The sequence below is a fragment of the Symphalangus syndactylus genome, chromosome 11 (assembly GCF_028878055.3).
Source record: "Symphalangus syndactylus isolate Jambi chromosome 11, NHGRI_mSymSyn1-v2.1_pri, whole genome shotgun sequence".
Classification (NCBI taxonomy): domain Eukaryota; kingdom Metazoa; phylum Chordata; class Mammalia; order Primates; family Hylobatidae; genus Symphalangus; species Symphalangus syndactylus.
The window spans coordinates 46735311-46758500 of NC_072433.2; the positions used below are offsets into that span (position 1 = coordinate 46735311).

Below are 23190 nucleotides of genomic sequence, written 5' to 3' on the forward strand. Positions count from 1 at the left end.
CTATAAATCACATTTCAAAAATGAATCATAAAAACAAACTACTTCTATAAAACACAAAGAGAAAAGTCACTAGAGTTCCAAGTAGCTGGGAAAGACAGATTGATAAGGGTGGTCTTTCATACTTTCAGAAAGACAAAAAAGTAAATAAATGTGTTCTGTACTCTTGAACTAAACTTTACCTTATCAGATACAGAAAAAAATTAACCAGGTTGAAGGTATCTTATGAAAAGTATCTTGCTATCATGAATTCTTGTGCTACGAGACCGGTTCTATTTAAATCCAGAGTAATTACAATGGATATCTTGGAATTGCAAGATTCCAGGCACTTTTCCCTAAGAATTGCATATTTAGTAAGAGAGGCCTAGCACACATACTGGTGAAGGATAATGTATTCACTGACAAGTTTCCAGAGCTTAGAGGAGTGCTTATATTACTAGACCATTATTGACTGCTCACTGAACAAATGACAGAAAGAAACAAATCTTATCAATTAAAGTCTAGCAGCTAACATGACTAAGGTAGGGAGGATCCACTCAAGACTGCAGGTATCCTCCCTATTTATGTGAAATCTATCCATTTCGAAAACATTTAATGAACCAATATTTAAATGGGGACCTGTAAAGTTTCAATCTCTAATTTTCAAAGAGATAAAAGGAGTAAGCTGGTCCTTGGAAAGCAGGTGCAGGCCAAATCCAAACTATTTGAGAAAGCTTATATATATTGACCAAATGCCCATTTAAAAATCTTTAAAAACAAGGATTTCCAATGAGCTATTTTTTCTCCAATGGTTAAAGTAGCAGCAATATATACGATTAATTACATAGTTATAATCATATTTACTCACCCTCCTAATAGTATCTGTGGCTGGTTGGATTCATTTGTGATACCAAAAATATCAGGAATTAGATCACCATTGAAACTGAAAAAAAATTAAAACAATAAGCAGCTATTTCTTTAAATTCTTACTTCTAATTTAGCTTTAAAAGAAACTAACTTTTGGGAAGTGTGGTAGACATTACAATGCTCGCCAGTATCTAGTGATAAGTAGTAAGTCAAATGTCAGCACAAGTGACATGTGTCACTTTTAGGCCAAAGTGTATAATTTCTGTTACCAGCCCCTCCAGCCCTCTCCAGGCTTGCCATGGCAATGAGAAGGCATTGTGATTCAGATGGACTAGCTACAAAGACAGTGGGGTCTCTGATGGCCTGATTCTAAGCAACAGCACAGAGCAGAGCCTGTTGTTGACCCACACTGGACATATAGTAAGAGCAAGAAATAAATTCGTTTTGTGAGATTTTGGGTATGTCTGTAATCTTTGCATTATCTAGACTATTCTTGAATGATAAGGATATGGCACTAATTCCTAGAAACTTACCTCAGAATCCTAAGCCAACTTGTTTACTTGGATGGGCTTAGGAGAAATAACCCAGAAAAATAATCCTAGTTAGTATAAAACTTTATACTGGCCATTGAATATTTTAACAACAATGAAAAAATACACAACTATGAAAGAAATCTAGCGGGGCACCATTAAGAAGATTAATCCATGGATTTACAGTTCAGACTTCTAATGGCCACTGACACACTGCTGTATGGGTATGATTTTAATAACTGTAAGAAAGGCAGTACTGGAAACAAGAATGTGGCCAAACTTTGCTCTAGTCCCAGGAATGATCTCGACCTCTACCAATACATGCTGTCAGAAATTTGCAAATCCTAATTTATATCAATTATTTAAATCAATTATCCTGGTACAGGAGTCTACAGTGAGAATATAAATGATAACACAAAGCGGGAGTTATATTATAAAAAGAACAAAAATTTCTCCTTAATATAGGAATCTAAATTTCTAGAGGAAACTGTATCCTACATATCAAATAAAACAGTTTTACTCAAAAACAGGTATCTTAATTCTTTCAGTAATGACAGCATAGATCCATAATGGACACATTTGAAGCTACTGAAACAAAAACACAAATCTCTTCTTTCCAAAATAATAAATTTCATTTTTCTTTGTCCTATCTGATGGCAAATAAATACAATATAATCAAAGGTACAGGCCTCTGAGTGAATTTAGTGTTTTTATTACTAAGCAAAGTAGTTTCCTACGTGAAGATTTTATTTTATGTTTAAGTTTAAAATCGTTTCAAAGGAAGCAACATACTTACTCCATAATTAGTGGCTCATCTTGAAAAGTCCTATTGAGTATGGTCATATTGTTAGGATCTGCAAAAAAGATATATATATATATATAAATTAGCAGGCATTTTATATTACTTTTGATATCTACACTTAGGAAAAAATATTCTTCTACTCTTTTCAAGATTTATCTTCCAAGTATGATCATTAGTGAGATACTATAAATCTAGTTCAAATGAACATCAAGCTTGCAAAGATAAAATATTGGGAGAGTACATTCTACAGTGAAGACTAGCATTACAATAACTTCCTTTTGAGGTATGCATCTAAATATTTGCTAGCTGAGTCTTTGTCTTTACACAATTTAGTGCTAGAGAGGTTGACAATTAACAAGGTTTTGGTGCAAAGAAGGCCACATATGCAAAACTTCCTGCCTCTAAAATGTACATGCTTATATACAAGCTTTGTACATGGTACTCCCTCTGTAAATATTTATTGACTTAATGAATATAATGTATTGAGATTATTGTTTACATTCCCAAAGGGTGCAGAAAACATGAATGAAATTTGGTTCCATGAACAAAGTTGCCTATTTAGGTATAACTAATTGGCTTTTCAGATAAGGCTTGATGATTTGTGACTAGGTATGGTAGACTGACTCTCAAATTATACTTCAAATTTTTTGTGCTTTCCTGTGCTGAGGAGACTAGAAACCAAAAATAGCATTTTCCAGATATCGTTGCATCTGAGATGCTGAATAAAAGTTAAGCCTTGCCAATCAGATACACTGTGAGTCTTAAAGGCATGAATGAGGCAAAGGCTGTTTCTCTGCTATTTCTTTTTTTTTTTTTTTTTGAGACGGAGTCTCGCTGTCACCCAGGCTGGAGTGCAGTGGCGCAATTTCGGCTCACTGCAGGCTCCGCCCCCCCAGGTTCACGCCATTCTCCTGCCTCAGCCTCCCGAGTAGCTGGGACTACAGGCGCCCGCCACCTCGCCCAGCTAATTTTTTGTATTTTTAGTAGAGACGGGGTTTCACCATGTTACCCAGGATGGTCTCGATCTCCTGACCTCGTGATCCGCCTGCCTCGGCCTCCCAAAGTGCTGGGATTACAGGCGTGAGCCACCGCACCCGGCCTCTCTGCTATTTCTATCTGTGTCTGCTCACTGAATTTGGGAGTATCAAGAGACCAGGTGCAGCATTCATTTTGCTAGTGAGAATCACTGCAGGCACAGCATCATTCTGGCAGCAGTTGTGTAACTAGCCACTTCTGATAGGGGAAAGAGGCAGTAGCTTTTTTGATGATATTGGGATTGGTCCTGAAAGCTCAACCTAGAGTTTATTCTTTAGCCATCTCAATGATTCTGTGAGCCATTAAAACCCTTTAATAAATCTCTGTCCTCTTTAAGCTAGTAAGAGTGAAGTTTGTCAGTAGAAGTGATCCCTGCCCAGTTCAGGGTTGAAAAAGAAAAATCAGGAAACAAACTTTGAAAAAAGGTTTTACAATTATTGACACCCAAGAACAGTATTTTTGAACTGATTTCAGAATGATATTTTGTTACATTTACCTTCATATTCAATGATAAATATTAAAATTTTTTAAAACAAATTCACCTAATGTTTGATTTTGTCCCCAGAAGATAACAGCTCCTAATTCACTCTTGGCATAATTTTTGGGAAGATATGTCAGAAGGACATCCATTTGAGAATCTCCATCATAATCCCCAGGGACTACACTTGTTATCAATACACTGTGATTCCTAAAAGAAACAAGCATTTACAAATATCAGACAAGTTGTAATGGAAAAGGACAATTCTGTATTTCTACCATACAAAAATATTTTCAATGAAAAACTTAAAACTTAACAGAACTGACTGATTGCCTTCTCTTTCCTATCTTTTCATCCCTCATGTATTTAGACCTCTTTGGTCTAAAAAAGAGTTCAGAATGAATGCAGAATAGTCTCAAGAAACAAGACAAATCTGAAATATGTCGAGAGAAAACCTGTTTATTATGTTCAAGCAATGGCTAGTATAGCCCTTCTATACAGTTCCTTTGTCAAGGACACCAAGACATTGGGATGGTGTTTCTAACAAATGGAGGCTCACAATTGCTAAAGCAGTAAGCATTATCACTGGGATGTTTTCAATTAAAAGATATTATTTATAAAACATTTACTTTGGATTTTAACATAAATTCAAAATTTACAGTAAAAATTAAAAAATCATTTTATTTCTGAAAGCTAGTAAATTAAGAATGGAATTTTTTTTAACCAAACTTGGCAATCAATATAGCATCCAAACATATATATCTAACTTTATATGTATATTTTTATTTTTTCCTTTTCATAAGTATTGATATATTTTTATTAACAAAATAGTTCTAAAATTATTTATATGAATCTTGAAAACTTAACATCCTGCAGTCTTATTGTCTGAGTGACACAAGCAAAACTTAGGCCTTAAATTCATTTTATATTTAATTCTACTCAGATCAAATAGCAAGACAGCAAATTTCCAATTAGACTATAGATAATTACTTTCTTAATGCATCAGTGGTAGTTCTTTGTCCCTCTCACTCAGCAAGGTAAGAACCAAGTGGTGTATTTCTGGAAAGTCTCAGGAATTAAGGATTCAAGTTACAGTAATGGGTAAGGTTTTGGCCTGAAGCTAGACACAGGAGTTAACCAAGAGTCTACAAAAGGAACAATTTAACCCTTGCCCACAGCTCTACCCTATTTCTAGAATGTTAGTCTGTGAAGAACATACGCGCAGGGCAAAAGATAGTAGACAAGGCCCACTAGGCAATGCATTTCCAATTATTTCTTTTGCACCTTACTTGAAAATATGAGTAGACATCTGCCTTCTGAAGAAAACTTTGCCTATTAAAGAGAGCTAAAACAAATAGCAATAAAGGAACCTGAAGAAAACAGAGCCAATGCAACAAAAGAAAACTTCAAAATTACACTTGAGAAAAGAGAAAAAAGTCAGTCTATAAAAAAAAAAAAAAAACAGACCGGGCGCGGTGGCTCACGCTTGTAATCCCAGCACCACTTTGGGAGGCCGAGGTGGGCGGATCACAAGGTCAGGAGATCGAGACCACGGTGAAACCCCGTCTCTACTAAAAATACAAAAAAATTAGCTGGGCGTGGTGGCGGGCGCCTGTAGTCCCAGCTACTTGGAGAGGCTGAGGCAGGAGAATGGCGTGAACCCGGGAGGCGGAGCTTGCAGTGAGCCGAGATTGCGCCACTGCACTCCAGCCTGGGCGACAGAGTGAGACTCTGTCTCAAAAAAAAAAAAAAAACAAACAAACAAACCAACAACAGTATGCTAAAAGACAACATCAGTAAGAAAACAAAAGAAAAACCTCAGAAATTAAAAATGTGACACCTGGCTGGATGCGGTGGTTCACACTTGTAATCCCAGCACTTTGGGAGGTGGAGGTGGAGGTGGGTGGATCACTTGAGGTCAGGAATTTGAGACCAGCCTGGCCAACATGGTGAAACCCTGTCACTATTAAAAATACAAAAAGTAGCCAGGTGTGGTGGTGTGCATCTCTAATCCCAGCTACTTGGTGGGTTGAGGCAGGAGAATCGCTTGAACCCAGGAGCTGGAGATTGCAGTGAGCCGAGATTGGGCCATTGCACTCTATCTAGCCTGGGCAACAGAGTGAGACTCCATCCTCCCAGTACCCCCACCCCAAAAAAAGGACTTAGAATTTAAAAGAGAAAGTTGAGAAAACCTCCTGCAAAGGAAAATAAAACAAAACTAAATGATAAAAATAAGAAACAGATAAGATAAAGGAATAAAGGATGAACCCAGGCAGACTAATAATCAACTGACAGAAATTACTAAAAGAGACAAACAAAAAACTTTTTCAAAGAAATATTTAATAATGTAAGAGTATTTCAAAAAGTCCCTAAGGATAGAGGCCTCTAGCTTGAAAGGGCCCACATAATGCCTAGCATAATGAGTAAAGAATAATCATTCCTGTAATTGCAGCACTTTGGGAGGCGAAGGTGAGAGGACAGCTTGAGCCCAGGATTATGTGGCTACAGTGAGCTATGATCTTGTGACTGCACTCCTTTGTCACCTGGGTGACAGAGAAAGACCCTGTCTTTATCAAAAAAGAAAAATCTATACCAAGGCACATCAACATGAAATCAGAACAAAATGGAAAAAGAAGAGACTCCAATAGCTTCCAAAATTAAAACTATTTAAATTTAAAAGATTAGGAGAAAGAATAGGATTGAATTTTAAAATTGCAACCCATGAAGCTAGAACACAATAAGCTAACTAAACTTTTAAGAATGGGTAGATGCCGGGCGCGGTGGCTGACTGTAATCCTAGCACTTTGGGAGGCCAAGGCAGGTGGATTGCCTGAGCTCAGGAGTTTGAGACCAGCCCGGGCAACACGGTGAAACCCTGTCTCTACTAAAATACTAAAAAATTAGCCGGGCGTGGTGTTGTGCACCGGTAGTCCCAGCTACTCAGGAGGCTGAGGCAGGAGAATTGCTAGAACCGGGAAGGTGGAGGTTCCAGTGAACTGAGCTCGTGCCACTGCACTCCAGCCTGAGACAGAGCGAGACTCTCTTTAAAAAAAAAAAAAAAAAAAAAAAAAAGTGGTGGGTAGAAAAACTTTTTGGACATGACAGGACTTATGAGGCATCCTTTCTCAGGAATTTCCGGAAGGACACACCCCCGTGGAGTAAATAAGGAAATTTCTTTTTTTAAATGGGGAAATCCCCATATAGCAAGTCTACAAAAGGCCTGGAGAATGAATCCAGACTGGATAGGAATGTAGAGGATCCAATGGGAAAAACAAAAATGCATGATAGGTATATGGCAGATATGATGGAATATCTGCAAAGAAATTAAGGATATGTACATAGAAAACTATGCAATCTATTTTTTAAAAAGCAATCATTTATTCCAGCAGGGCAAGCTGCACAAAAAATGAAATACTGTCCTAGCACTTTGGGAGGCCAAGGCAGGCGGATCACCTGAGGTCAGTTCGAGACCAGCCTGGCCAACATGGTGAAATCCCATCTCTACTAAAAATACAAAAAATTAGCCAGGCATGGTGGTAGGCACCTGTAATCCCAGCTACTTGGGAGACTGAGGTGGGAGAATCGCTTGAACCCGGGAGGCAAAGGTTGCAGTGAGCTGAGATGATGCTAAAGCACTCCAGCCTAGGCAACAGAGTGAGACTCTGTCTCAAAAAAAAGAAAAAAAAGAAAAGAAAAGAAAAGAAATACTGTACATTACTTGGTTCTGAAGTACATAGACACTACATGGTTAAAAGGTAAACAATGATTACTAATTTAACAAAAAATTATGATTTAATTATACTGGGACAATGTTGATAAATTATGTTAGGTAAAAAACAAGAAATGAATATTTAAAAATGATAATTCAAGAAATTAGTGTAAAATTTTATTTTAAAATATGGTAATAAACACTAGAAGAATCAGCTACAGGTTTTAAAAGAGGTTGCATCTGAGAGAGAAACAGGGGTGTGGGGGAGAATAAGGATGAAGAGTAGTTATTTTTACTTTGAAAAATATTTTAAATTATAACACAAACAAGAGTTTCCAAATTTTGAAAGTACACTGCATTAATAAAAAAATTAATTGGGATATTTGTTTTAACTTATCAGAACACATGCCGTTTACATCCTTTAAATTTCCTTAATTTCTAATCAGAAAAAAAAAAAATCACCTCTATGCAGTTAGTTCACTTCTCATATACACTCATCAACTTCAGTTTCTTCCCCACTCCAAGCATGCTGACATTTGCTACCCAAAAACACTTCTCAAGGGAAATAAGTTCCTGTTTATCCATTTATAACTTTCCCCTCAAAGTTCTAGTTCAAGGCCATTTTTTTTTTAACATGAGTTTGAGTTTACTCAAAACACTGTAGAGTCTGAGAACTAATCAGCCTACACAGGGACTTTTTAAATACAGTTTCCTAAGTAGTCTTTAATCTTCTACAAACCAATTCATTCTGCATATAGTTTATAAGTAAATCAATTTAAAATACTGTTTTCATCATCTCTCCTTTACGCAAGGACCTAATGATTCCCCTCTTCTAATGGGACTGCATCCAAACTCTTTTTTATATTTCTGAAGGCTCCCAATCTGCCCTTATCTCATGTTCTTAGTCCTTAACTCCCCGAAGTGTACCTTCCACTTTTGTCAGGCAGATCTTTCTACCTCCTCTTCATAACATGCTGTTCTTACTTTTATCTCTTATAAATGCTCAGTCCCCAAAGTTGAACTTCCAAGTTGAACGTCTTCACCTAACTTTTTACTTATACTAAGGTCAAGCTCAAGTTCCATGACTCTGGAAGCTGCCCCTTTGGCCTGCACTGACTCATCTCTTCTTGCTTGAATTCAGGCAGCCACGAATGCTTGCTTCAAATGTAGTTTGTAGTTTCAAATAAATGTAGTTTCAAAACTGTGCTGGGTCACTATCATGGAGGTAGAGGTGTGGGGGTGGTCACTGTTTCATGCAATGCCAACCACAGAAAAGAAAAATAACTATTACTTGAACATTTAAAAAATTCAGATAATTAAACTTGAATTCCTTCCAAGTTAACCTTAAAAACTCACCATCTATCAGTCAATTAAACAAAAAAATTAGAACACTGACTTTTTCCCCACTGCAAAATTGGCCCCTCTTCCACAAAACACAACACATGGCTAATACAATGAGACTACTGTGAGTGACTGCTCCCTCAAGATGAGGCACAGAACGAGACACATTCAAGAAGGGATATGAGACTGCAAGGAAATAAAGGGTGTTTATATAGAAACAAACCTGGATCCACTCAAATTTATTTCTTTAAAGTCATTTTTAAACTTTGGTATTTTCACTATTTTTCCAAAAAATCACTTGCTACTCATACCTCACAAATAGTGGTTTTGCATCCCAACACTACAGGTAAGGCTGACTTTAAAGACAATCCAATCAGCTACTGCATATCCATTATTACATTAATGACTAAAGTTTTATCAAAATAATCATATTTGTACTTACTTGAAAGATACCTTTACTTTGGGTTTAAAATAGGGTGCATTCTGGTCTGCCAAAAAGACGATTAAGTCATTTCCTAAAGAAAACAAATATACGATATTAGAAAAATGTTTGTTGGTAACATATCTAATCAGTGGTTACACGAAGGTTTCTGGGCACTGTTCTCAACAAGAAAACTTTTATTCTACTCCATTTATTCTGCCCTCTCAAGCATAGTCCCACTAGTCCAATGGAGATGCCTAACATTATATCACAAGTTCAGTGTTCAAAGTAGCAGAGGAATAGAAAGGATGAACATGGGAAAAAGCAGCTGATCAAGAGAAACTGAAGCCAGTGGATTCTGCAAGAAGTCAGATTGGTTGACCTAAAAGAACCTTATAAAGAAGATGCCTTATAACTATACTACATGTCAAGACTTGTCTTCCCCGAATCTAGCAATGCTGTCCCTTGTAAGGCTGTTTGGTTCATTACACAGATGCATCACACCAAGGATGCAGGGACTCCCATTGTAGATATCTGACAAGGACATAATTAAGCATGTGAGCAGAAAATGCTGAATCCTCCAAGACCCTCCTCCTATGGCGCCATCCTCCAGAGGCTGACACATTCTTGGAGCTCAATTAGCACTCATTGAGACAGACTTTTGGAATTGTTTAATCAAACACAGGCCATCTTTAAAGTCAAGGCTACTCTCTGTATCCACTTTGGACAGAGCAGCAACAGGTTTGGCAGTACACTGCAAAATGAGGAGTCAAAAAGATTGGGAAAATATTCAGGGTCTGTAAGAGGCTCCTGCATCCTGGCAAGGGCTCCAAGAAGTCTGGTTCAGGATCCTGTCAGGCAAGCTCTGAGTAGCTCTTCCTTCCTTCCTTCACAGCACTGATCTTTAAGCAGCACCTGCTTCTGTAGGTACTCAAGAACGCTAAGACCCCCTAATGCCCACTGTCAGCATCAAGATTTACAAAAAAGTTAGTTTAACGATGGTCAAAGCAAAGAATTACCAAGAACAAGTTAGCAAAGAAAGTAGACATTTGGAGCACTACGGTGATGACCAACGTGAGGAAGGAGTACACGAAAGAACAGGCAGCTCACGAGAGAAATTTCTGTAGTTGGAGACTGCTTTCCCAAGGAGGCATTGGGTTTATCAGTGGTCCCTGCAAAATGCTTGTGTGAGCTGTTTAGTGTTTAGGCCCTTGGAAGGGTACATTCGCTTCATAGAAAGCTGTGGCCTTGACAAAGAGAGGGGTGGGCGAATTAGGTAGGTGGGGAGGCAAGGAGAGGCTCCCTATGAGAAGAGATTGTCAAGTTGCACCTTTTCCTGTTCATCAATGGGGAAGGAAGACTGAAGCAAAATAGAAAGGAATGAGTGGGCCTTGGGAGCGAACGTTGAGGCAAGCTACAAAGATTCCTAGGAATCAGGAAGCACTTTGGAAGACAGGTGATTCCATGGGGAGGAGGGGGTAAGGTGACTGGGTGAAGACCGCAGACTTCTTAGGAACAAAACTGGGGTGCTGTCAGGGCTTTTGGGGGTAGGTCAAACTGTAGGGTAGCTGGGTCAGAACCTGGGGTTGGAAAGGGTGGTACAAAAGGACAAGCTGTCAAGAAAGCTAAAGGGAAGGCCCCAGGGCTGGGAGAGAAGGGCCAGGAAATGCAGAAGGACCGGCCATTGGGCAATGGGTTTGGGGAACACCGGGAGGGGCACACGGACAGCGAACAGAGGGAGGGCCCGGCAAGCACTGACTTTCCCGCAGCACGAAGAGGTCCGTCTGCTTGTCGGAGTTGAGGTCCCCGAAAGCCGCAAGGGTGCCCCAGGCCTCGGCCCCAAAGAGCTCGGCCGTGACGTTGTGCAGCGCCCGCGCTGGGACCGGCCCGACTCCCAGTAGTGCAAGCCCCGCGAGGAGCGGCGACAAGAGAGCCCAGGAGCTCGGCAGCCGGCCCGCCGCCGCCATGGCAGCCCCTCGGCCCCCGCCCGCCGGCCCAACGCCGCGCTTGACGGCAGTCGCAAAGCACCGCGTTACCGGCCGAGAGAGTGGCGCGCAGCCCCCGGACGCGTAAGAACCGCTGCCGGCTCCTTTTTCTCTCTCCCACTAGGGCTGCCCTTCCGACGCTAAAAAGGCAGTGGAGCTAGGGTGAAAGCCGCCCTCACGCTCACTTCCGGCAGGCGCGCCTCCCGACAGTGTCGTGCGGGGGGGGCGTGGCCCGGTATTGCTGACAGGCGGCCCCGGGGGCGGTGGCCAAGGCGGCGGCCGGAGCGCGATGGCGGGGGCGGCGGGGCTCACGGCAGAAGTGAGCTGGAAGGTCTTGGAGCGAAGAGCTCGGACCAAGCGCTCAGGTTTGGCTGGCTGGGGCGCCGCCCCCCCTACCCGAGTACCTTGGGTGGTGCTTCCCCTCAAGCGCCTTGGCGGGAGGCAGGTGGGGGCCCTGGGAATGAACCTGTGCCCCGAGTTCCCCCTTAGAAAGCAGGTGGCGGCCCTGGCCTTGTTTCTGATATCTTCCTCCACCTCTAAAAATTAGGTGGCAGAGCCAACTCCACTCTCTGTGTGCCCCCGACTCTATTCCGCTTGTGATCCCCACTCGGAAAGTAGGCAGCGGTCCGGACTTCCCTTAGAGTCTTGTAACTTAAAAATCAGGCGGCGGCACATTCCTGGGAAAGGGAATGTGTCCTCCCTGGGAGTGTTCTCTGCAAAAGTCAGATAGCTTAATCAGACCAAGTCAGATGTAACTACAATCTGGCTGCAGAAAGCCGGCGTCTGGGCTCCTTGCCTTATGTCTTATATCCCTTTTACATTTTCCACAGGTTTTAAGCAGTAGACCTGTCATCTGCCTAGCAGAAACTGAAGGAGACTGGGCCTCAGATCTTGAAGTGTATAGTTAGGGCTCAGAAGGAAAAGGGCTCTTTAAGTGGCCCCAGGTTGTGTGGTTTCCAAGCCCGAAAGCATAGAGGTCAGAAGGTGCCTTGCAGGCAGTTTTAACAGTTCCAAGTGTCCCGAACTGACTTGTTCAAATTGCAACGTCATGACTTGTGGCGTTATTAAACCTTCCCGTATTCCTGGCTGGCTGGATATAATCTTGAACAAAAGGCATGCACTTAAACAGGAAAGGTGAAAGGCGGAATGCAGGTTTTCAACTAAGGAGCTTCCCTTTTAAAGAATTGACGAACTATGTCATTATTGGGGGGCGGATGTGAAAGGGGTTAGCTAGGAAAATTAACTTTGCACTTGCATTGATATTAAGAAATTATTTTCGGACGGGCGCGGTGGCTCACGCCTGTAATCCCAGCACTTTGGGAGGCCGAGGCGGGCGGATCACCTGAGGTCAGGAGTTGGAGACCAGCCTGGCCAACCTGGTAAAACCCCATCTCTACTAAAAATACAAAAATTATCTGGGCGTGGTGGTGGGCGCCTGTAACCCCGGCTACTCGGGAGTCTGAGGCAGGAGAATTGCTTGAACCTGGGAGGCAGAGGCTGCAGTGAGTGGAGGTCGCATCGCTGCACTCCAGCCTGGGCGACAGAGCGAGACTCCGTCTCAAAAAAAAAAAAAAAATCATTTTCTCAGCTAATATGTCCTCCTTACGTTTTGGGCTTTTCCCATTTATGAAGTTCTTAGATGTCTGTTGTGCACACTGACTTTTTTTTTTTGGAGAAAGTAAATCTAATTTCTGAAAATCTAATTTCAGAAATCATACATCCAACACTGTGTTTTTTATACCTTACAAAAAGTTCAGCTTTATGTATTAGGGTTATAGTAAATTTAGTAAATATAGTAAATTAGGGTTATAGTAAAATTACCATCTATGAAGTATGAGATAATTTTTTCAAAAAGTAGTCCTTAGTACTACTAAGAATCAATAAAGTGACTTGGAATAGTCACATGTATTTGTTTCACGCTTTTTCTTAAATTGTTTTTGTGTGATATAGAAATACTGAGTTGGCCACTAACGATGTGGCTATCTGGATATAAAAAGTGTTATTGGATTGGTTATGTCTGAACAAAGAAAGTAACTGGAGTTTTCTTACAGGGACCTGAGTACTGCCCCCAACATATGTTTTTGCAATATTTCTCTTTTCCTTTCATAAGCTCATAGAGTTTATTTTCTTCGTCAGTCTTTGTTTCCTCTGAAATGCATGTCACAACAGTAAGCTTTGAAAACCTTACTTCTCTTTTCTTAGCTGAGAAAAAAAATTCTAGTGTTAACTGTTGTTGAGTGCAGTTATTTAAATCCGCTTTTATGTGCAAAGTGCATAGTATCAATGTTGAATGTTCCTGTATGTTTACATCATAGTAGTAAAAAGAGATACCACTTGAAGTCATTCCTCCAAATTAATAGTTAAATTTGAGGTTTCAGATTCTTATAAGTATATGAAGTACAGAGAATAAAGTTAATAACTCGAGGTAATAACTTCCTGTGTCATTAAAAGCAATCAACTTGATTCTGTTTGTTACTTTTAGAAGAATATATAAATGGAGCTTTGTTAGAAACTTGACTAACCTGACTCGAGTATAGAGTCCTCCCCACAGAGTTCTGAGCATTGTTACATAGTAGCATAATTACTTCACTGCACAATAGAGGATACTACTTTTGTGTAATGTTTAGTAAGTGGATATTATATAGTTTCTGCCTCATCCATATGAGCAAGTGTAATTTATCAAAGCAAAGAAAATCACATTTTCAAGTCATAAAAGAGAAAATAAAATTATAATGATCCTCAGTTACTGCCTTTGTTGCGTACTGCATCATGTTAATAACTGCTCACACTGCTTTCAATTAATTTAACACTGATTGCTTCTAACCTTTACTAAACAGTTTTAAAATTGCTATAGCTTAGCCTGCGACGCTTATGATTAGAGCCAACAATTTGAAATGGCCTGCTCACCTGATGCAGTCGTCTCTCCGTCTTCCGCTTTCTTAAGGTCTGGTAAGTGTTGTAGACCCCAAAAGGGTCACTTGGTAATTTTAAATACCTTTGTTTCTGAAGGTTGATTTCATTGTAAAATATCATTATGTCTTTATTTCTTCTTTGGTGGGCCCAGGCCTGAGTGTTTGGTTTAACTTTGGTTTAACTTTGCATTGTGTTTTGAATGTGGCCTATTGTGTTCTTCTCATGTGGGATGTGAAAAGGACAGAGAGTGGAGTGCCTGCCCTGATATTTGCAAGCTGTTTGAGCAGAGGCAGTTTCTTAGTGTCTGGGAGCTCGCATTGTCAAATCTGCACATAGCATATTTCTTAAATGATTTTTGTCTTCTTGCCACAATGGAAGTAACTTTTACAAATTAGGAATTTTTGGTCAACATCCCACTTATCTATTCTTCATCAGCTTACTGTGAAGCAGGTTATTAATATCTACGTTTTCACAGACAGGAAGCGACTTGCCCCAGGGAATATTTTAAGGACGTGCTTTGTCCTTTATCCTGTGGCATCCTGGTGTAAGGGCTGGAACGGATGTTGGCACAATGGCTCTTTGACCGTTGTGTTGGCACCCCTTTGAGAGCTGGATGAAAGCTATGGAATTGCTCTTCAGACGTGTGCACAGGATTTTGAAAACAATTTCTGGGTGATTCATGGACCTAGACATGATTACCTATGCAATCCCATTAGCAACCAGGCCTTTGAATGTATTCAGTCTCACTTCATGGAACAAGACACACATTTTGTTAGGTGGCCACATAGCTGAAATGAAAACTGAAGCATTTACAGCCCTTTTCTGTAGTTGTGGCCTAACTTGGGCCATTTAAAACCTATTATGTACTAGAAAACTCGGAGAAGCATGCTGGTAAGAGGCTACTTTTTCTATAATGCCTCTTAAGCAGAATATTTCAAGCCTCAGGACTCATGAACAGGCATATGTGAGATGAGCACCCCCAAACACAGTGAAAACTCCTTGGCTTCACCATAGCCTTTCAGAAGTGCTTCTCCCTCTTCATTCATTTTCATTTATATTTCAAGTCCTGTTCTGGCAAGATAGAGGAGGAAAATCTTAAAGAAAATAAATAAGAAATAGCTTAAGGAAGAATCAAACAGGAGAAAACAAAAACTCTTTAAGGAACTAAAATGATTTCTATCTCTAGGTGTCATCTGCTAAATGACAAAATATTATATGTAACAATGCCAATTGATTTCTGATTTTATCTTTGAACTAAAAGAACAGGAGGACATGTATCTCTAGACTCTGTTTTCTTTTCTTATAAGCACCGAGCTCTGTTCTCCATCTTGGCTTTTCTACTAAGAAGGAAAGTGGTTTTAAACACTAGCAGAGTCATTCAGTAGTAATGGGGAAATAGAATGTTTAAAGATAGCTTTTATGCATCAACAGTCCTGAAAATTTCTAAACCCAAGAACTGTGCTTTAACATTACATAGAGTGTTTGAAGGCAGATACAAGACGCTTTTCCTGTACTGTATCATCAAATTGAAATAGAATGCACCAAGAAACAGACTAGAAAAATATCAAACTTTAGTGTTATAATCCGTTTTGAAGAATGATTCTTTATACATTACTTTCAATGTTGACTCTTTTTTTGGGAGTTCATCTAACCAAAACTTAGTAATATAAAGACACACTTAAAATTTGTATCCGTTAAAATAATAAGTACCATTCCTGCTGGTGTTAGGCTTAACTTTGCATTGTGTTTTGAATGTGGCCTGTCGTGTTTGCATTTATAATTTCTTACTTATTTAGAAATACTCCATTTATATTGGAAATGATTTGCTTTCCCCTATTGTAGTTCTTTGGACATTATCTTTATAGGCATATGTTTTATTGTGCGATTTCATTTGACAATTATTTTAAAGCACATCCTTGCTTCACAGCTGAGCTTTTCATTGGTACTTTGGCCAGAAACTATCCAGTATTCCCAAAAGTGAAAGCCAGTAGTATCTTGATTTTGAAAAATTTATTTTCAATGTACCTGCATTGTTTTATGTATTTTAACCCTTGTTATTCCTTCTGGATATGTTTCTGCTTTTTTTTTTTTTCTTTGTTTCTCCTCTTTATGGAATTTAGTGTGAATCCTATATTTCTGTGTGTGCATACTTGAGTTGTGCTCTCACTACTAATGTACTAGTATTTGCTGTGGTTGGAAGAAATTTGTTTTGACTGCTAAAACTGAAAGAGGGATCTAGATATTCAGGTTTTTCTTTAAAGACCCTTGGAGTCAAATGTACAAAACCAAGAATTTATAAAGAAATTCAACAGCCAAAATAAATTAAATAATTATTAGAGAAGGAATGTAGCATTCAATACCTTGGATTGCTTCCATTTCTCATGTGGCCACTACAGTTATATTAAGTTAGCATAGTTGGTCAGCTGTAGCAATCACCTTGGCAATACAGTTCAATTACTTGGAATAATGGTTATAGCATATTGTGATGAGGTAGGAAATGGCTTGGCATTTTTGCTTTTATTCTTAAATGACAAAGATAATTTAAGCGATTATTCCTTTTTATAATGGCTCATGAGCTTATCTACCTTGGCTACCTAAGTTTATTAGCCAGCTGATAAGTGAGCTTCAACACAGGACTTTTCATTTACTTGTTTCTCTTTATGTTCTTTGATTAACTTTCTTTTGTTAATTTAATTTGATGGGCAAATCAGTACCTGTTAAAATTTTATTGTATATTCTGGGCGAAACAAAACTTTCAATTGTATATGCCTGATTTTTTTTTTAAGGAATTTATATAGCAGCCTTGTTTTCAGTTAACTAATTAACCGTCACCTAATCAAAAAGATTCTTGTGATTGGAAGAGAACATAGGCCTGAGTCTCCTGAACTCTTGTGAGTTGTGGCCTCCTTTAGGAGCCTAATGAAAGGGTGTACATTTGGTGTTCACCTACACCTGGGTCTGATTCAGGCTCTGTTGTTTACTACCTATTTGATCCTGAGGAAGCTATATATTTTTTGAGATTCAGCTTCTTGCTTTGTAAAAATGATGTTAATAAAACCTTCCTGGAGAGATTATTGTGAAGATCAAACAAGATGTTATATGCAAAACACCTGATATTTAGTAACGGCTCAATAAATTTTAGTTATCTTTCCAAAAATATGTGTCTTTTACAATATTGCTGATGTGTATTAAAGACTAATGACTTATATACAACAAATATGGTTTCTTATCTCTCTCTCATTTTGGTATCTACCCTCAAAATAGCCATTTTAAGAAAATCTGTCATGCTTAAATACAACTAGCTTGAATCAGATTACTCAGGATTTAATATTAATAGAGTTGTGCTATTTAATATGGTCCATTCCATTTTGTAAATTTAGCTTTTATTTTACTCTATGTCCATCTTATTTTTGTCAGTAATCACTGTAACTCTAAAGAAATTGTTTCTGATAGTTTCCATGGAAACTCCTATTAGATTGCAGGTAGAGCAGTTGTTATTTTATGTATACTTAAAAGATATTTTTGTCTCAGATATGCACTGGGCTCCCTTCATATAGCATGGAATTCTCAGAAGCACTCCTTAATCGTATCCTACTTGGACCTCTGACCTCTTACTAGGACCTGCCCTGTAATCTTACAAGATTTAGGAAATAGAGGCCATATCATATGACGTAACCCCCTTGGCATGAATCTCATTGACCCTCAGGCTGTGTCATTATGCTCAGCAAAAATGTTGCTTCACATTTCATAAGTGAAGTGGTTTCATGAAGAGCACAACAGCTTGTCACTGCTTTAGATTATCACCAATACTCACCTTGTGCATTCTAAAAGCTATTTTCCTTGTGCTGTTTTATCTTCAGTCTTTTGTGAAATGAGAGAAAGAGTAAGAGGAACTCCCTAGAATTCCTGATTCTGATCCAGGTACCTACGCACATTTCCAAATGGGTATATGATGGGCATTTCAAATGTAACCGGAACAAAACAGAACTCTTATTTTCTACTCTCTTATCCCAATCATGTTCCTCCTTAAATATACTTCATTTCATTAAACTAAACCATTATTCTTCCAGCTACTCAAGCTAAAAATACAGAGGTTATTCCTGTCTTTCCTTCAACCTTTTTATTCAGTTAATCTGTAAAACCTTTCTACTCTACCTCTAAAACACATACCAAATCTGTTTTTCTCCAGCTGTACTCCTACCTCCCTAGTCCAGGCCACTTTTATCTCTGGTCTACACTATGGAAATAGCCTGATTTCCTGTCTCCTCATTCTTATCTCACTACAGTCTGTTCTCTGCCCAGCAGTGAGCTGGGTCTTTAAGAAATGTAAGTCAGCTCATGTCACTTTCCTGCTTAAAGCCCTCCCATTGTATCTGTCATTACTTAGCATAAAATCTACATTCCCAGGCTCATGCCTATAATCCCAGCACTGTGGGAGGCCAAGGTGGGTGGGTTACCTGAGGTCAGAAGTTCGAGATCAGCCTGGCCAACATGGTGAATCCCTGTCTCTACTAATAATACAAAAAATTAGCCAGGTATAGTGGCATGCACCTGTAATCTCAGCTACTCAGGAAGCTGAGGCAGAAGAATCGCTTGAACCCAGGAGGTGGAGGTTGCAGTGAGCTGAGATCGTGCCATTGCACCCCAGCTGGGCAACAAGATCGAAACTGTGTCTCAAAAAATAAAATGAATAAATAAAAATAAATTCTACATTCCCTTCCTTTGAATGACGAAGTCCCAGGTGACATGGCTTTTGCCTGCCCCTCTGACCTCCTCACAGAATTCTCCTCTTCTTCTCCACTGCTATCTTTGGGTCCATAAGATACAATCTAATTTGCACTTTAGGCTTCTGTACTATAGCTTTTTAGGCTCTCTGTAATAGCTATTTTATCTGCCTGGGAAGCTCTCTATACTGCTGTTTGGGTAGCTTGTTCCTTCTGGTTGAGTTTTAGGTTCTCATCTTAAATGTAGCCTCCTTAGAAAGGCTTTTTCTGCCTACCCAATCTAAGTAGCCCCCAGACACATCACTCTTAATTTTAATTCTCTGTAGTGTCCTTATTATTAGGTAATTTTTTCTCCCTTCTTAGTTTTCCTGTTCATCTTCATCCACTAGAATATAAGCTATATAAAAGCAGAGACCTACTTGTTTTATTCACAGCTGTATCCCTAGAGTCCAGAAGAGTGCCTGGAACATAAAAAATGTTCAGTAAATCATATAATATCTATCACACTGGAGACTATCCTGCTTCTTTTGAGAGACAGTGTCATAATGTGGTTATTATATGGATGTTAGACTCATACAACTAGGCTCAAATACTAGTATTGATACTTACAAACTGTGTGAACTCAATAGCGAAGACATGGAATCAACCTAGGTGCCCAATAACAGTGGGTTGGATAAAGAAAATGTGGTACATATACACCAGGGAATAATTCACAGCTGTGGAAAGAATTGAATCATGTCCTTTGCAGCAACATGAATACAGCTGGAGGCCATTGTCCTAAGTGAATTAACACAAGAACAGAAAACCGAATACTACTGCATGTTCTCCTAAGTGGGAGCTAAACATTGGGTACTCATGGACATAAACATGGCAACAGTAGAAATTGGGGACTGCTAGAGGGGAGAGTGAGGGAGAGGGGCAGAGGTTGAAAAACTGTTGGGTTCTTTATTCACTGCCTGAATGATGCGATCATTCACACCCCAAACCTCAGTATCATGTAATATACCCAGGTAACAAACTTGCACATGTACCCCTAAATCTAAAACAAAATTTGAAATTATTAGAAATAAACGAAATGTTTTTCCCCCTAAAACCAAACAAATTGTGTCAAATGTTTTGCACTTAATTTTCCATACTATGGAATGGAGATAATAGTATATCCCTCATAAGTTCTTTTGTGAAGATTAAGTAATGTCTAGGAAGTACCTAGTGGTAGTAGTAGTAGTACTAATGATAATAATGATTTTTCATGCCATGATGACAGCAGTGACAACTTTTTAAGCAGCTAATCTTTATTGAGTACTTAATGTGTTACAAGTAGTGCTTTACATTTAAATCTCACAGAAATCCTCTTGCCTAGACCAGCTCGGTCGGGGAGACCCTAACCCAGCGGTGCTAGAAGAATTAAAGACACACAAACAGAAATACAGAGGTGTGAAGTGGGAAATCAGGGGTCTCACAGCCTTCTGAGCTGAGAGCCTCTAACAGAGATTTACCGACGTATTTATTAACAGCAAGCCAGTCATTAGCATTGTTTCCATAGATATTAAATTAACTAAAAGTATCCCTTATGAGAAAGAAGGGATGGGCCAAATTAAAGGAATAGGTTGGGCTAGTTAACTGCAGCAGGAGCATGTCCTTAAGGCACAGATCACTCATGCTATTGTTTGTGGCTTAAGAATGCCTTTAAGAGGTTTTCCGCCCTGGGCGGGCCAGGTGTTCCTTGCCCTCATTCCTTAAACCCACAATCTTCCAGCGTGGGCGTTATGGCCATCATGAACATATCACAGTGCTGCAGAGATTTTGTTTATGGCCAGTTTTGGGGCTAATTTATGGCCAGATTTTGGGGGCCTGTTCCCAACATCCTCTTTTGTAGGTGTTATTACTATCCCCTTTTGAAAAACTCAAAGCACAGGGAAGTAAAGTAACTTACATAAAGTCACCCAAACTCTGGCAGACCCTATTCTCCTAGCCACTGCTGCCTGCCTTCTCTTCTTCATCTGTAGTGCCTAGTACTCCATAAATAAACAACAATGGTTACTATTGATGTCTTCTTGATGTTTACTGTTCTTCTTTCATTGATTGCTAATTAACTGATGTTTATTGGACCTCTCTGATGTAGGAAGTTTCTAATAAATAATACTGGTTGAGAGAGCTAATAGCCTGATGGAATTTATGCAGAGCTCAAGGTGACCAGTGCTTTTGTATACATTCACTCTGTCTCTCTCCTGGACTCCTCCAGTTGTTTCCTACTGAACTTTGCTACTAGAGCCATCACCTCTCCTTGTACTATCTCCCTAGTCAATGTACACTATTGTTGCCTGGATGATTTTTCTAAAATGAACTAACCCTTAAGTGGTTGCTTAACACCACTCATCAGCTCTCTATCTCCTGCAGGATTGAAGTAGGGACTTCAAGGAAAGCCTCTCTGGAAGTGATATTTAACTCCTAGAAATAGGAGTCAGTGGAGAAGTTGTAGTAAGGAGGGTTCTAGGCTGAGGATCCTGGGGCTAGATAGAGCTGGGTATTTAAAGCGTACTGAAAAGGCCATTATGGGTAAAGCATTGTGAATGACAGGAATGGGTGAGAGGAAGGGCTGAGATGGGCAAGGCCTTGGGAGCCTTGAAGATGTTTGAATTTTATTATAAATGGAAGGGAACGTGAAAATTTGAAGCAGTGGAGTTGTAAGGCTGGATTAGTATTTTACGATGATTGTCTGTTATGTAAAAATAGACTGGAAGGTGACAAAAAGGCAGGGAGCAACCTCATGGCAGAAGCTGTGTGTCATATAGCTCTATGTTTAACACCTGGCACCATGCTGGGTGCATGGGGACACTCAATCTATGTTTGATAGTGAATGGCTGTGAAGGCACAGATATTGAGTATATCATCATTCTGGATTCAGAAGATGTGGCCACCTTGATTATGCGTTAGAATCTACATATCTCTGACTCAATAAACTCACTTTTGAAAGAATAGTCCTGTGGCCCATTTCCTGTTAAACAGAGAATAAACTAACTTTAGAAAGTGAGTTTATTGAGTCAGAGGTATAAATGGTAGGTAGGTTCTAATGCATAATTAATTAAGGTGCATATATACAAATATAAAATGTATATGTGTGACAAGTTCAGGAGATCGAGACCATCCTGGCTAACACGGTGAAACCCCCTCTCTACTAAAAATACAAAAAAATTAGCCTGGCATGGTGGCGGACGCCTGAAGTCCCGCTACTTGCGAGGCTGAGGCAGGAGAGTGGCGTGAACCCGGGAGGCAGAGCTTGCATTGAGCTGAGATTGCACCACTGCACTCCAGCCTAGGCGACAGAGAGAGACTCCGTCTCAAAAAATAAAAAGTATATGTGCAAAATACATGTGTGTGAATATATAGTAAAATCTTAGATACAGTTAGTTTTATATCATTATGCTATTCTGTTTTCACATTTTAAAATGGCATATTGACCCTTCTATTCTGAGGAATAGTCTGCAAAGCTACACAAGGTCCTTGATTCTTTGCTTGATTCAGGCAGAAGGATGCATTTAGACATTTAATTTACCTCTGACAAGATAATGGACTTTTAGAAAATATATGCAATTAGGACATACCTTTTATGGTTTTGGGACACATCTGTTTTCAAATCCCTGATTAGAAAACAACTGCCCATTGCAGTGGCTCATGCCTGTAATCCTAGCACTTCAAAAGGCCAAGGCAGGCAGACTGCTTGAGCCCAGTTTGAGACTAGCCTGTGCAACATGATGAAACCATCTCTACAAAAAATACAAAAATTAGGCCAGGTGCGGTGGCTCACGCCTGTAATCCCAGCACTTTGGGAGGCCGAGATGGGCGGATCACGAGATCAGGAGATTGAGACCATCCTAGCTAACACAATGAAACCCCGTCTCTACTAAAAATGCAAAAAAGTTAGCCAGGTGTGGTGGTGGGCACCTGTAATCCCAGCTACTCGGGAGGCCGAGGCAGGAGAATGGTGTGAACCTGGGAGGCGGAGCTTGCAGTGAGCCGAGATCGTGCCCCTGCACTCCAGCCTGGGCGACAGGGCAAGACTCCACCTCAAAAAAAACCCAAAAATTAGCCAGGTGATGTGATGCCTGGAATGGCTGGTTGGGGGTTGTGGCAGGAGGGATAGCTTGAGCCCGAAAAGTTGAGACTGCAATGAGATCGCACCACTGCACTCCAGCCTTGGTGACAGAGTGAGAGCCTGTCTCAAAAATAAATAAAAAGAAAATAAGTAATAGAAAATTGTAACTGCATATATTACATATTTAGTCTTGAAAATGCTTTCTGATGGTTCATTGTAGCTTCTAGGATGTGTGTTTTTTTGTTTTGTTTGTTTTTGAGACAAAGTCTTGCTCTCTCACCCAGGCTGGAGTGGAGTACAGTGGCACTATCACAGT

General features: G+C 39.7%; 2 protein-coding genes across 8 annotated transcripts in view; one reads left to right on the plus strand and one right to left on the minus strand.

Annotated features, from left to right (window-relative positions):
- The window catches only part of ITFG1 (integrin alpha FG-GAP repeat containing 1), a 305320-nt gene extending 293965 nt beyond the window's left edge, over positions 1 to 11355 (minus strand). Inside the window, exons 1-5 of one of the 2 annotated variants that reach the window (XM_055233174.2) lie at positions 10919 to 11355; positions 9181 to 9253; positions 3753 to 3898; positions 2170 to 2227; positions 845 to 919 (exon numbers count right to left, since the gene is read on the minus strand). In XM_055233174.2, coding sequence (XP_055089149.1) covers positions 845 to 919; positions 2170 to 2227; positions 3753 to 3898; positions 9181 to 9253; positions 10919 to 11126 — 560 coding nt within the window. In that variant the 5' untranslated portion in view covers positions 11127 to 11355. The remainder of the gene's footprint in view (positions 1 to 844; positions 920 to 2169; positions 2228 to 3752; positions 3899 to 9180; positions 9254 to 10918) is intronic. The other variant, XM_063611898.1, reaches the window with a different exon arrangement.
- Positions 11216 to 23190, plus strand: part of PHKB (phosphorylase kinase regulatory subunit beta) — a 239098-nt gene continuing 227123 nt past the window's right edge. The window contains exons 1-2 of one of the 6 annotated variants that reach the window (XM_055233313.1): positions 11393 to 11509; positions 13999 to 14093. In XM_055233313.1, coding sequence (XP_055089288.1) covers positions 14039 to 14093 — 55 coding nt within the window. In that variant the 5' untranslated portion in view covers positions 11393 to 11509; positions 13999 to 14038. Of the gene's footprint in view, positions 12524 to 13981; positions 14094 to 23190 lie in introns of all 6 variants that reach the window. The other 5 variants (XM_055233312.1, XM_063611887.1, XM_055233310.2 and 2 more) reach the window with 5 other exon arrangements.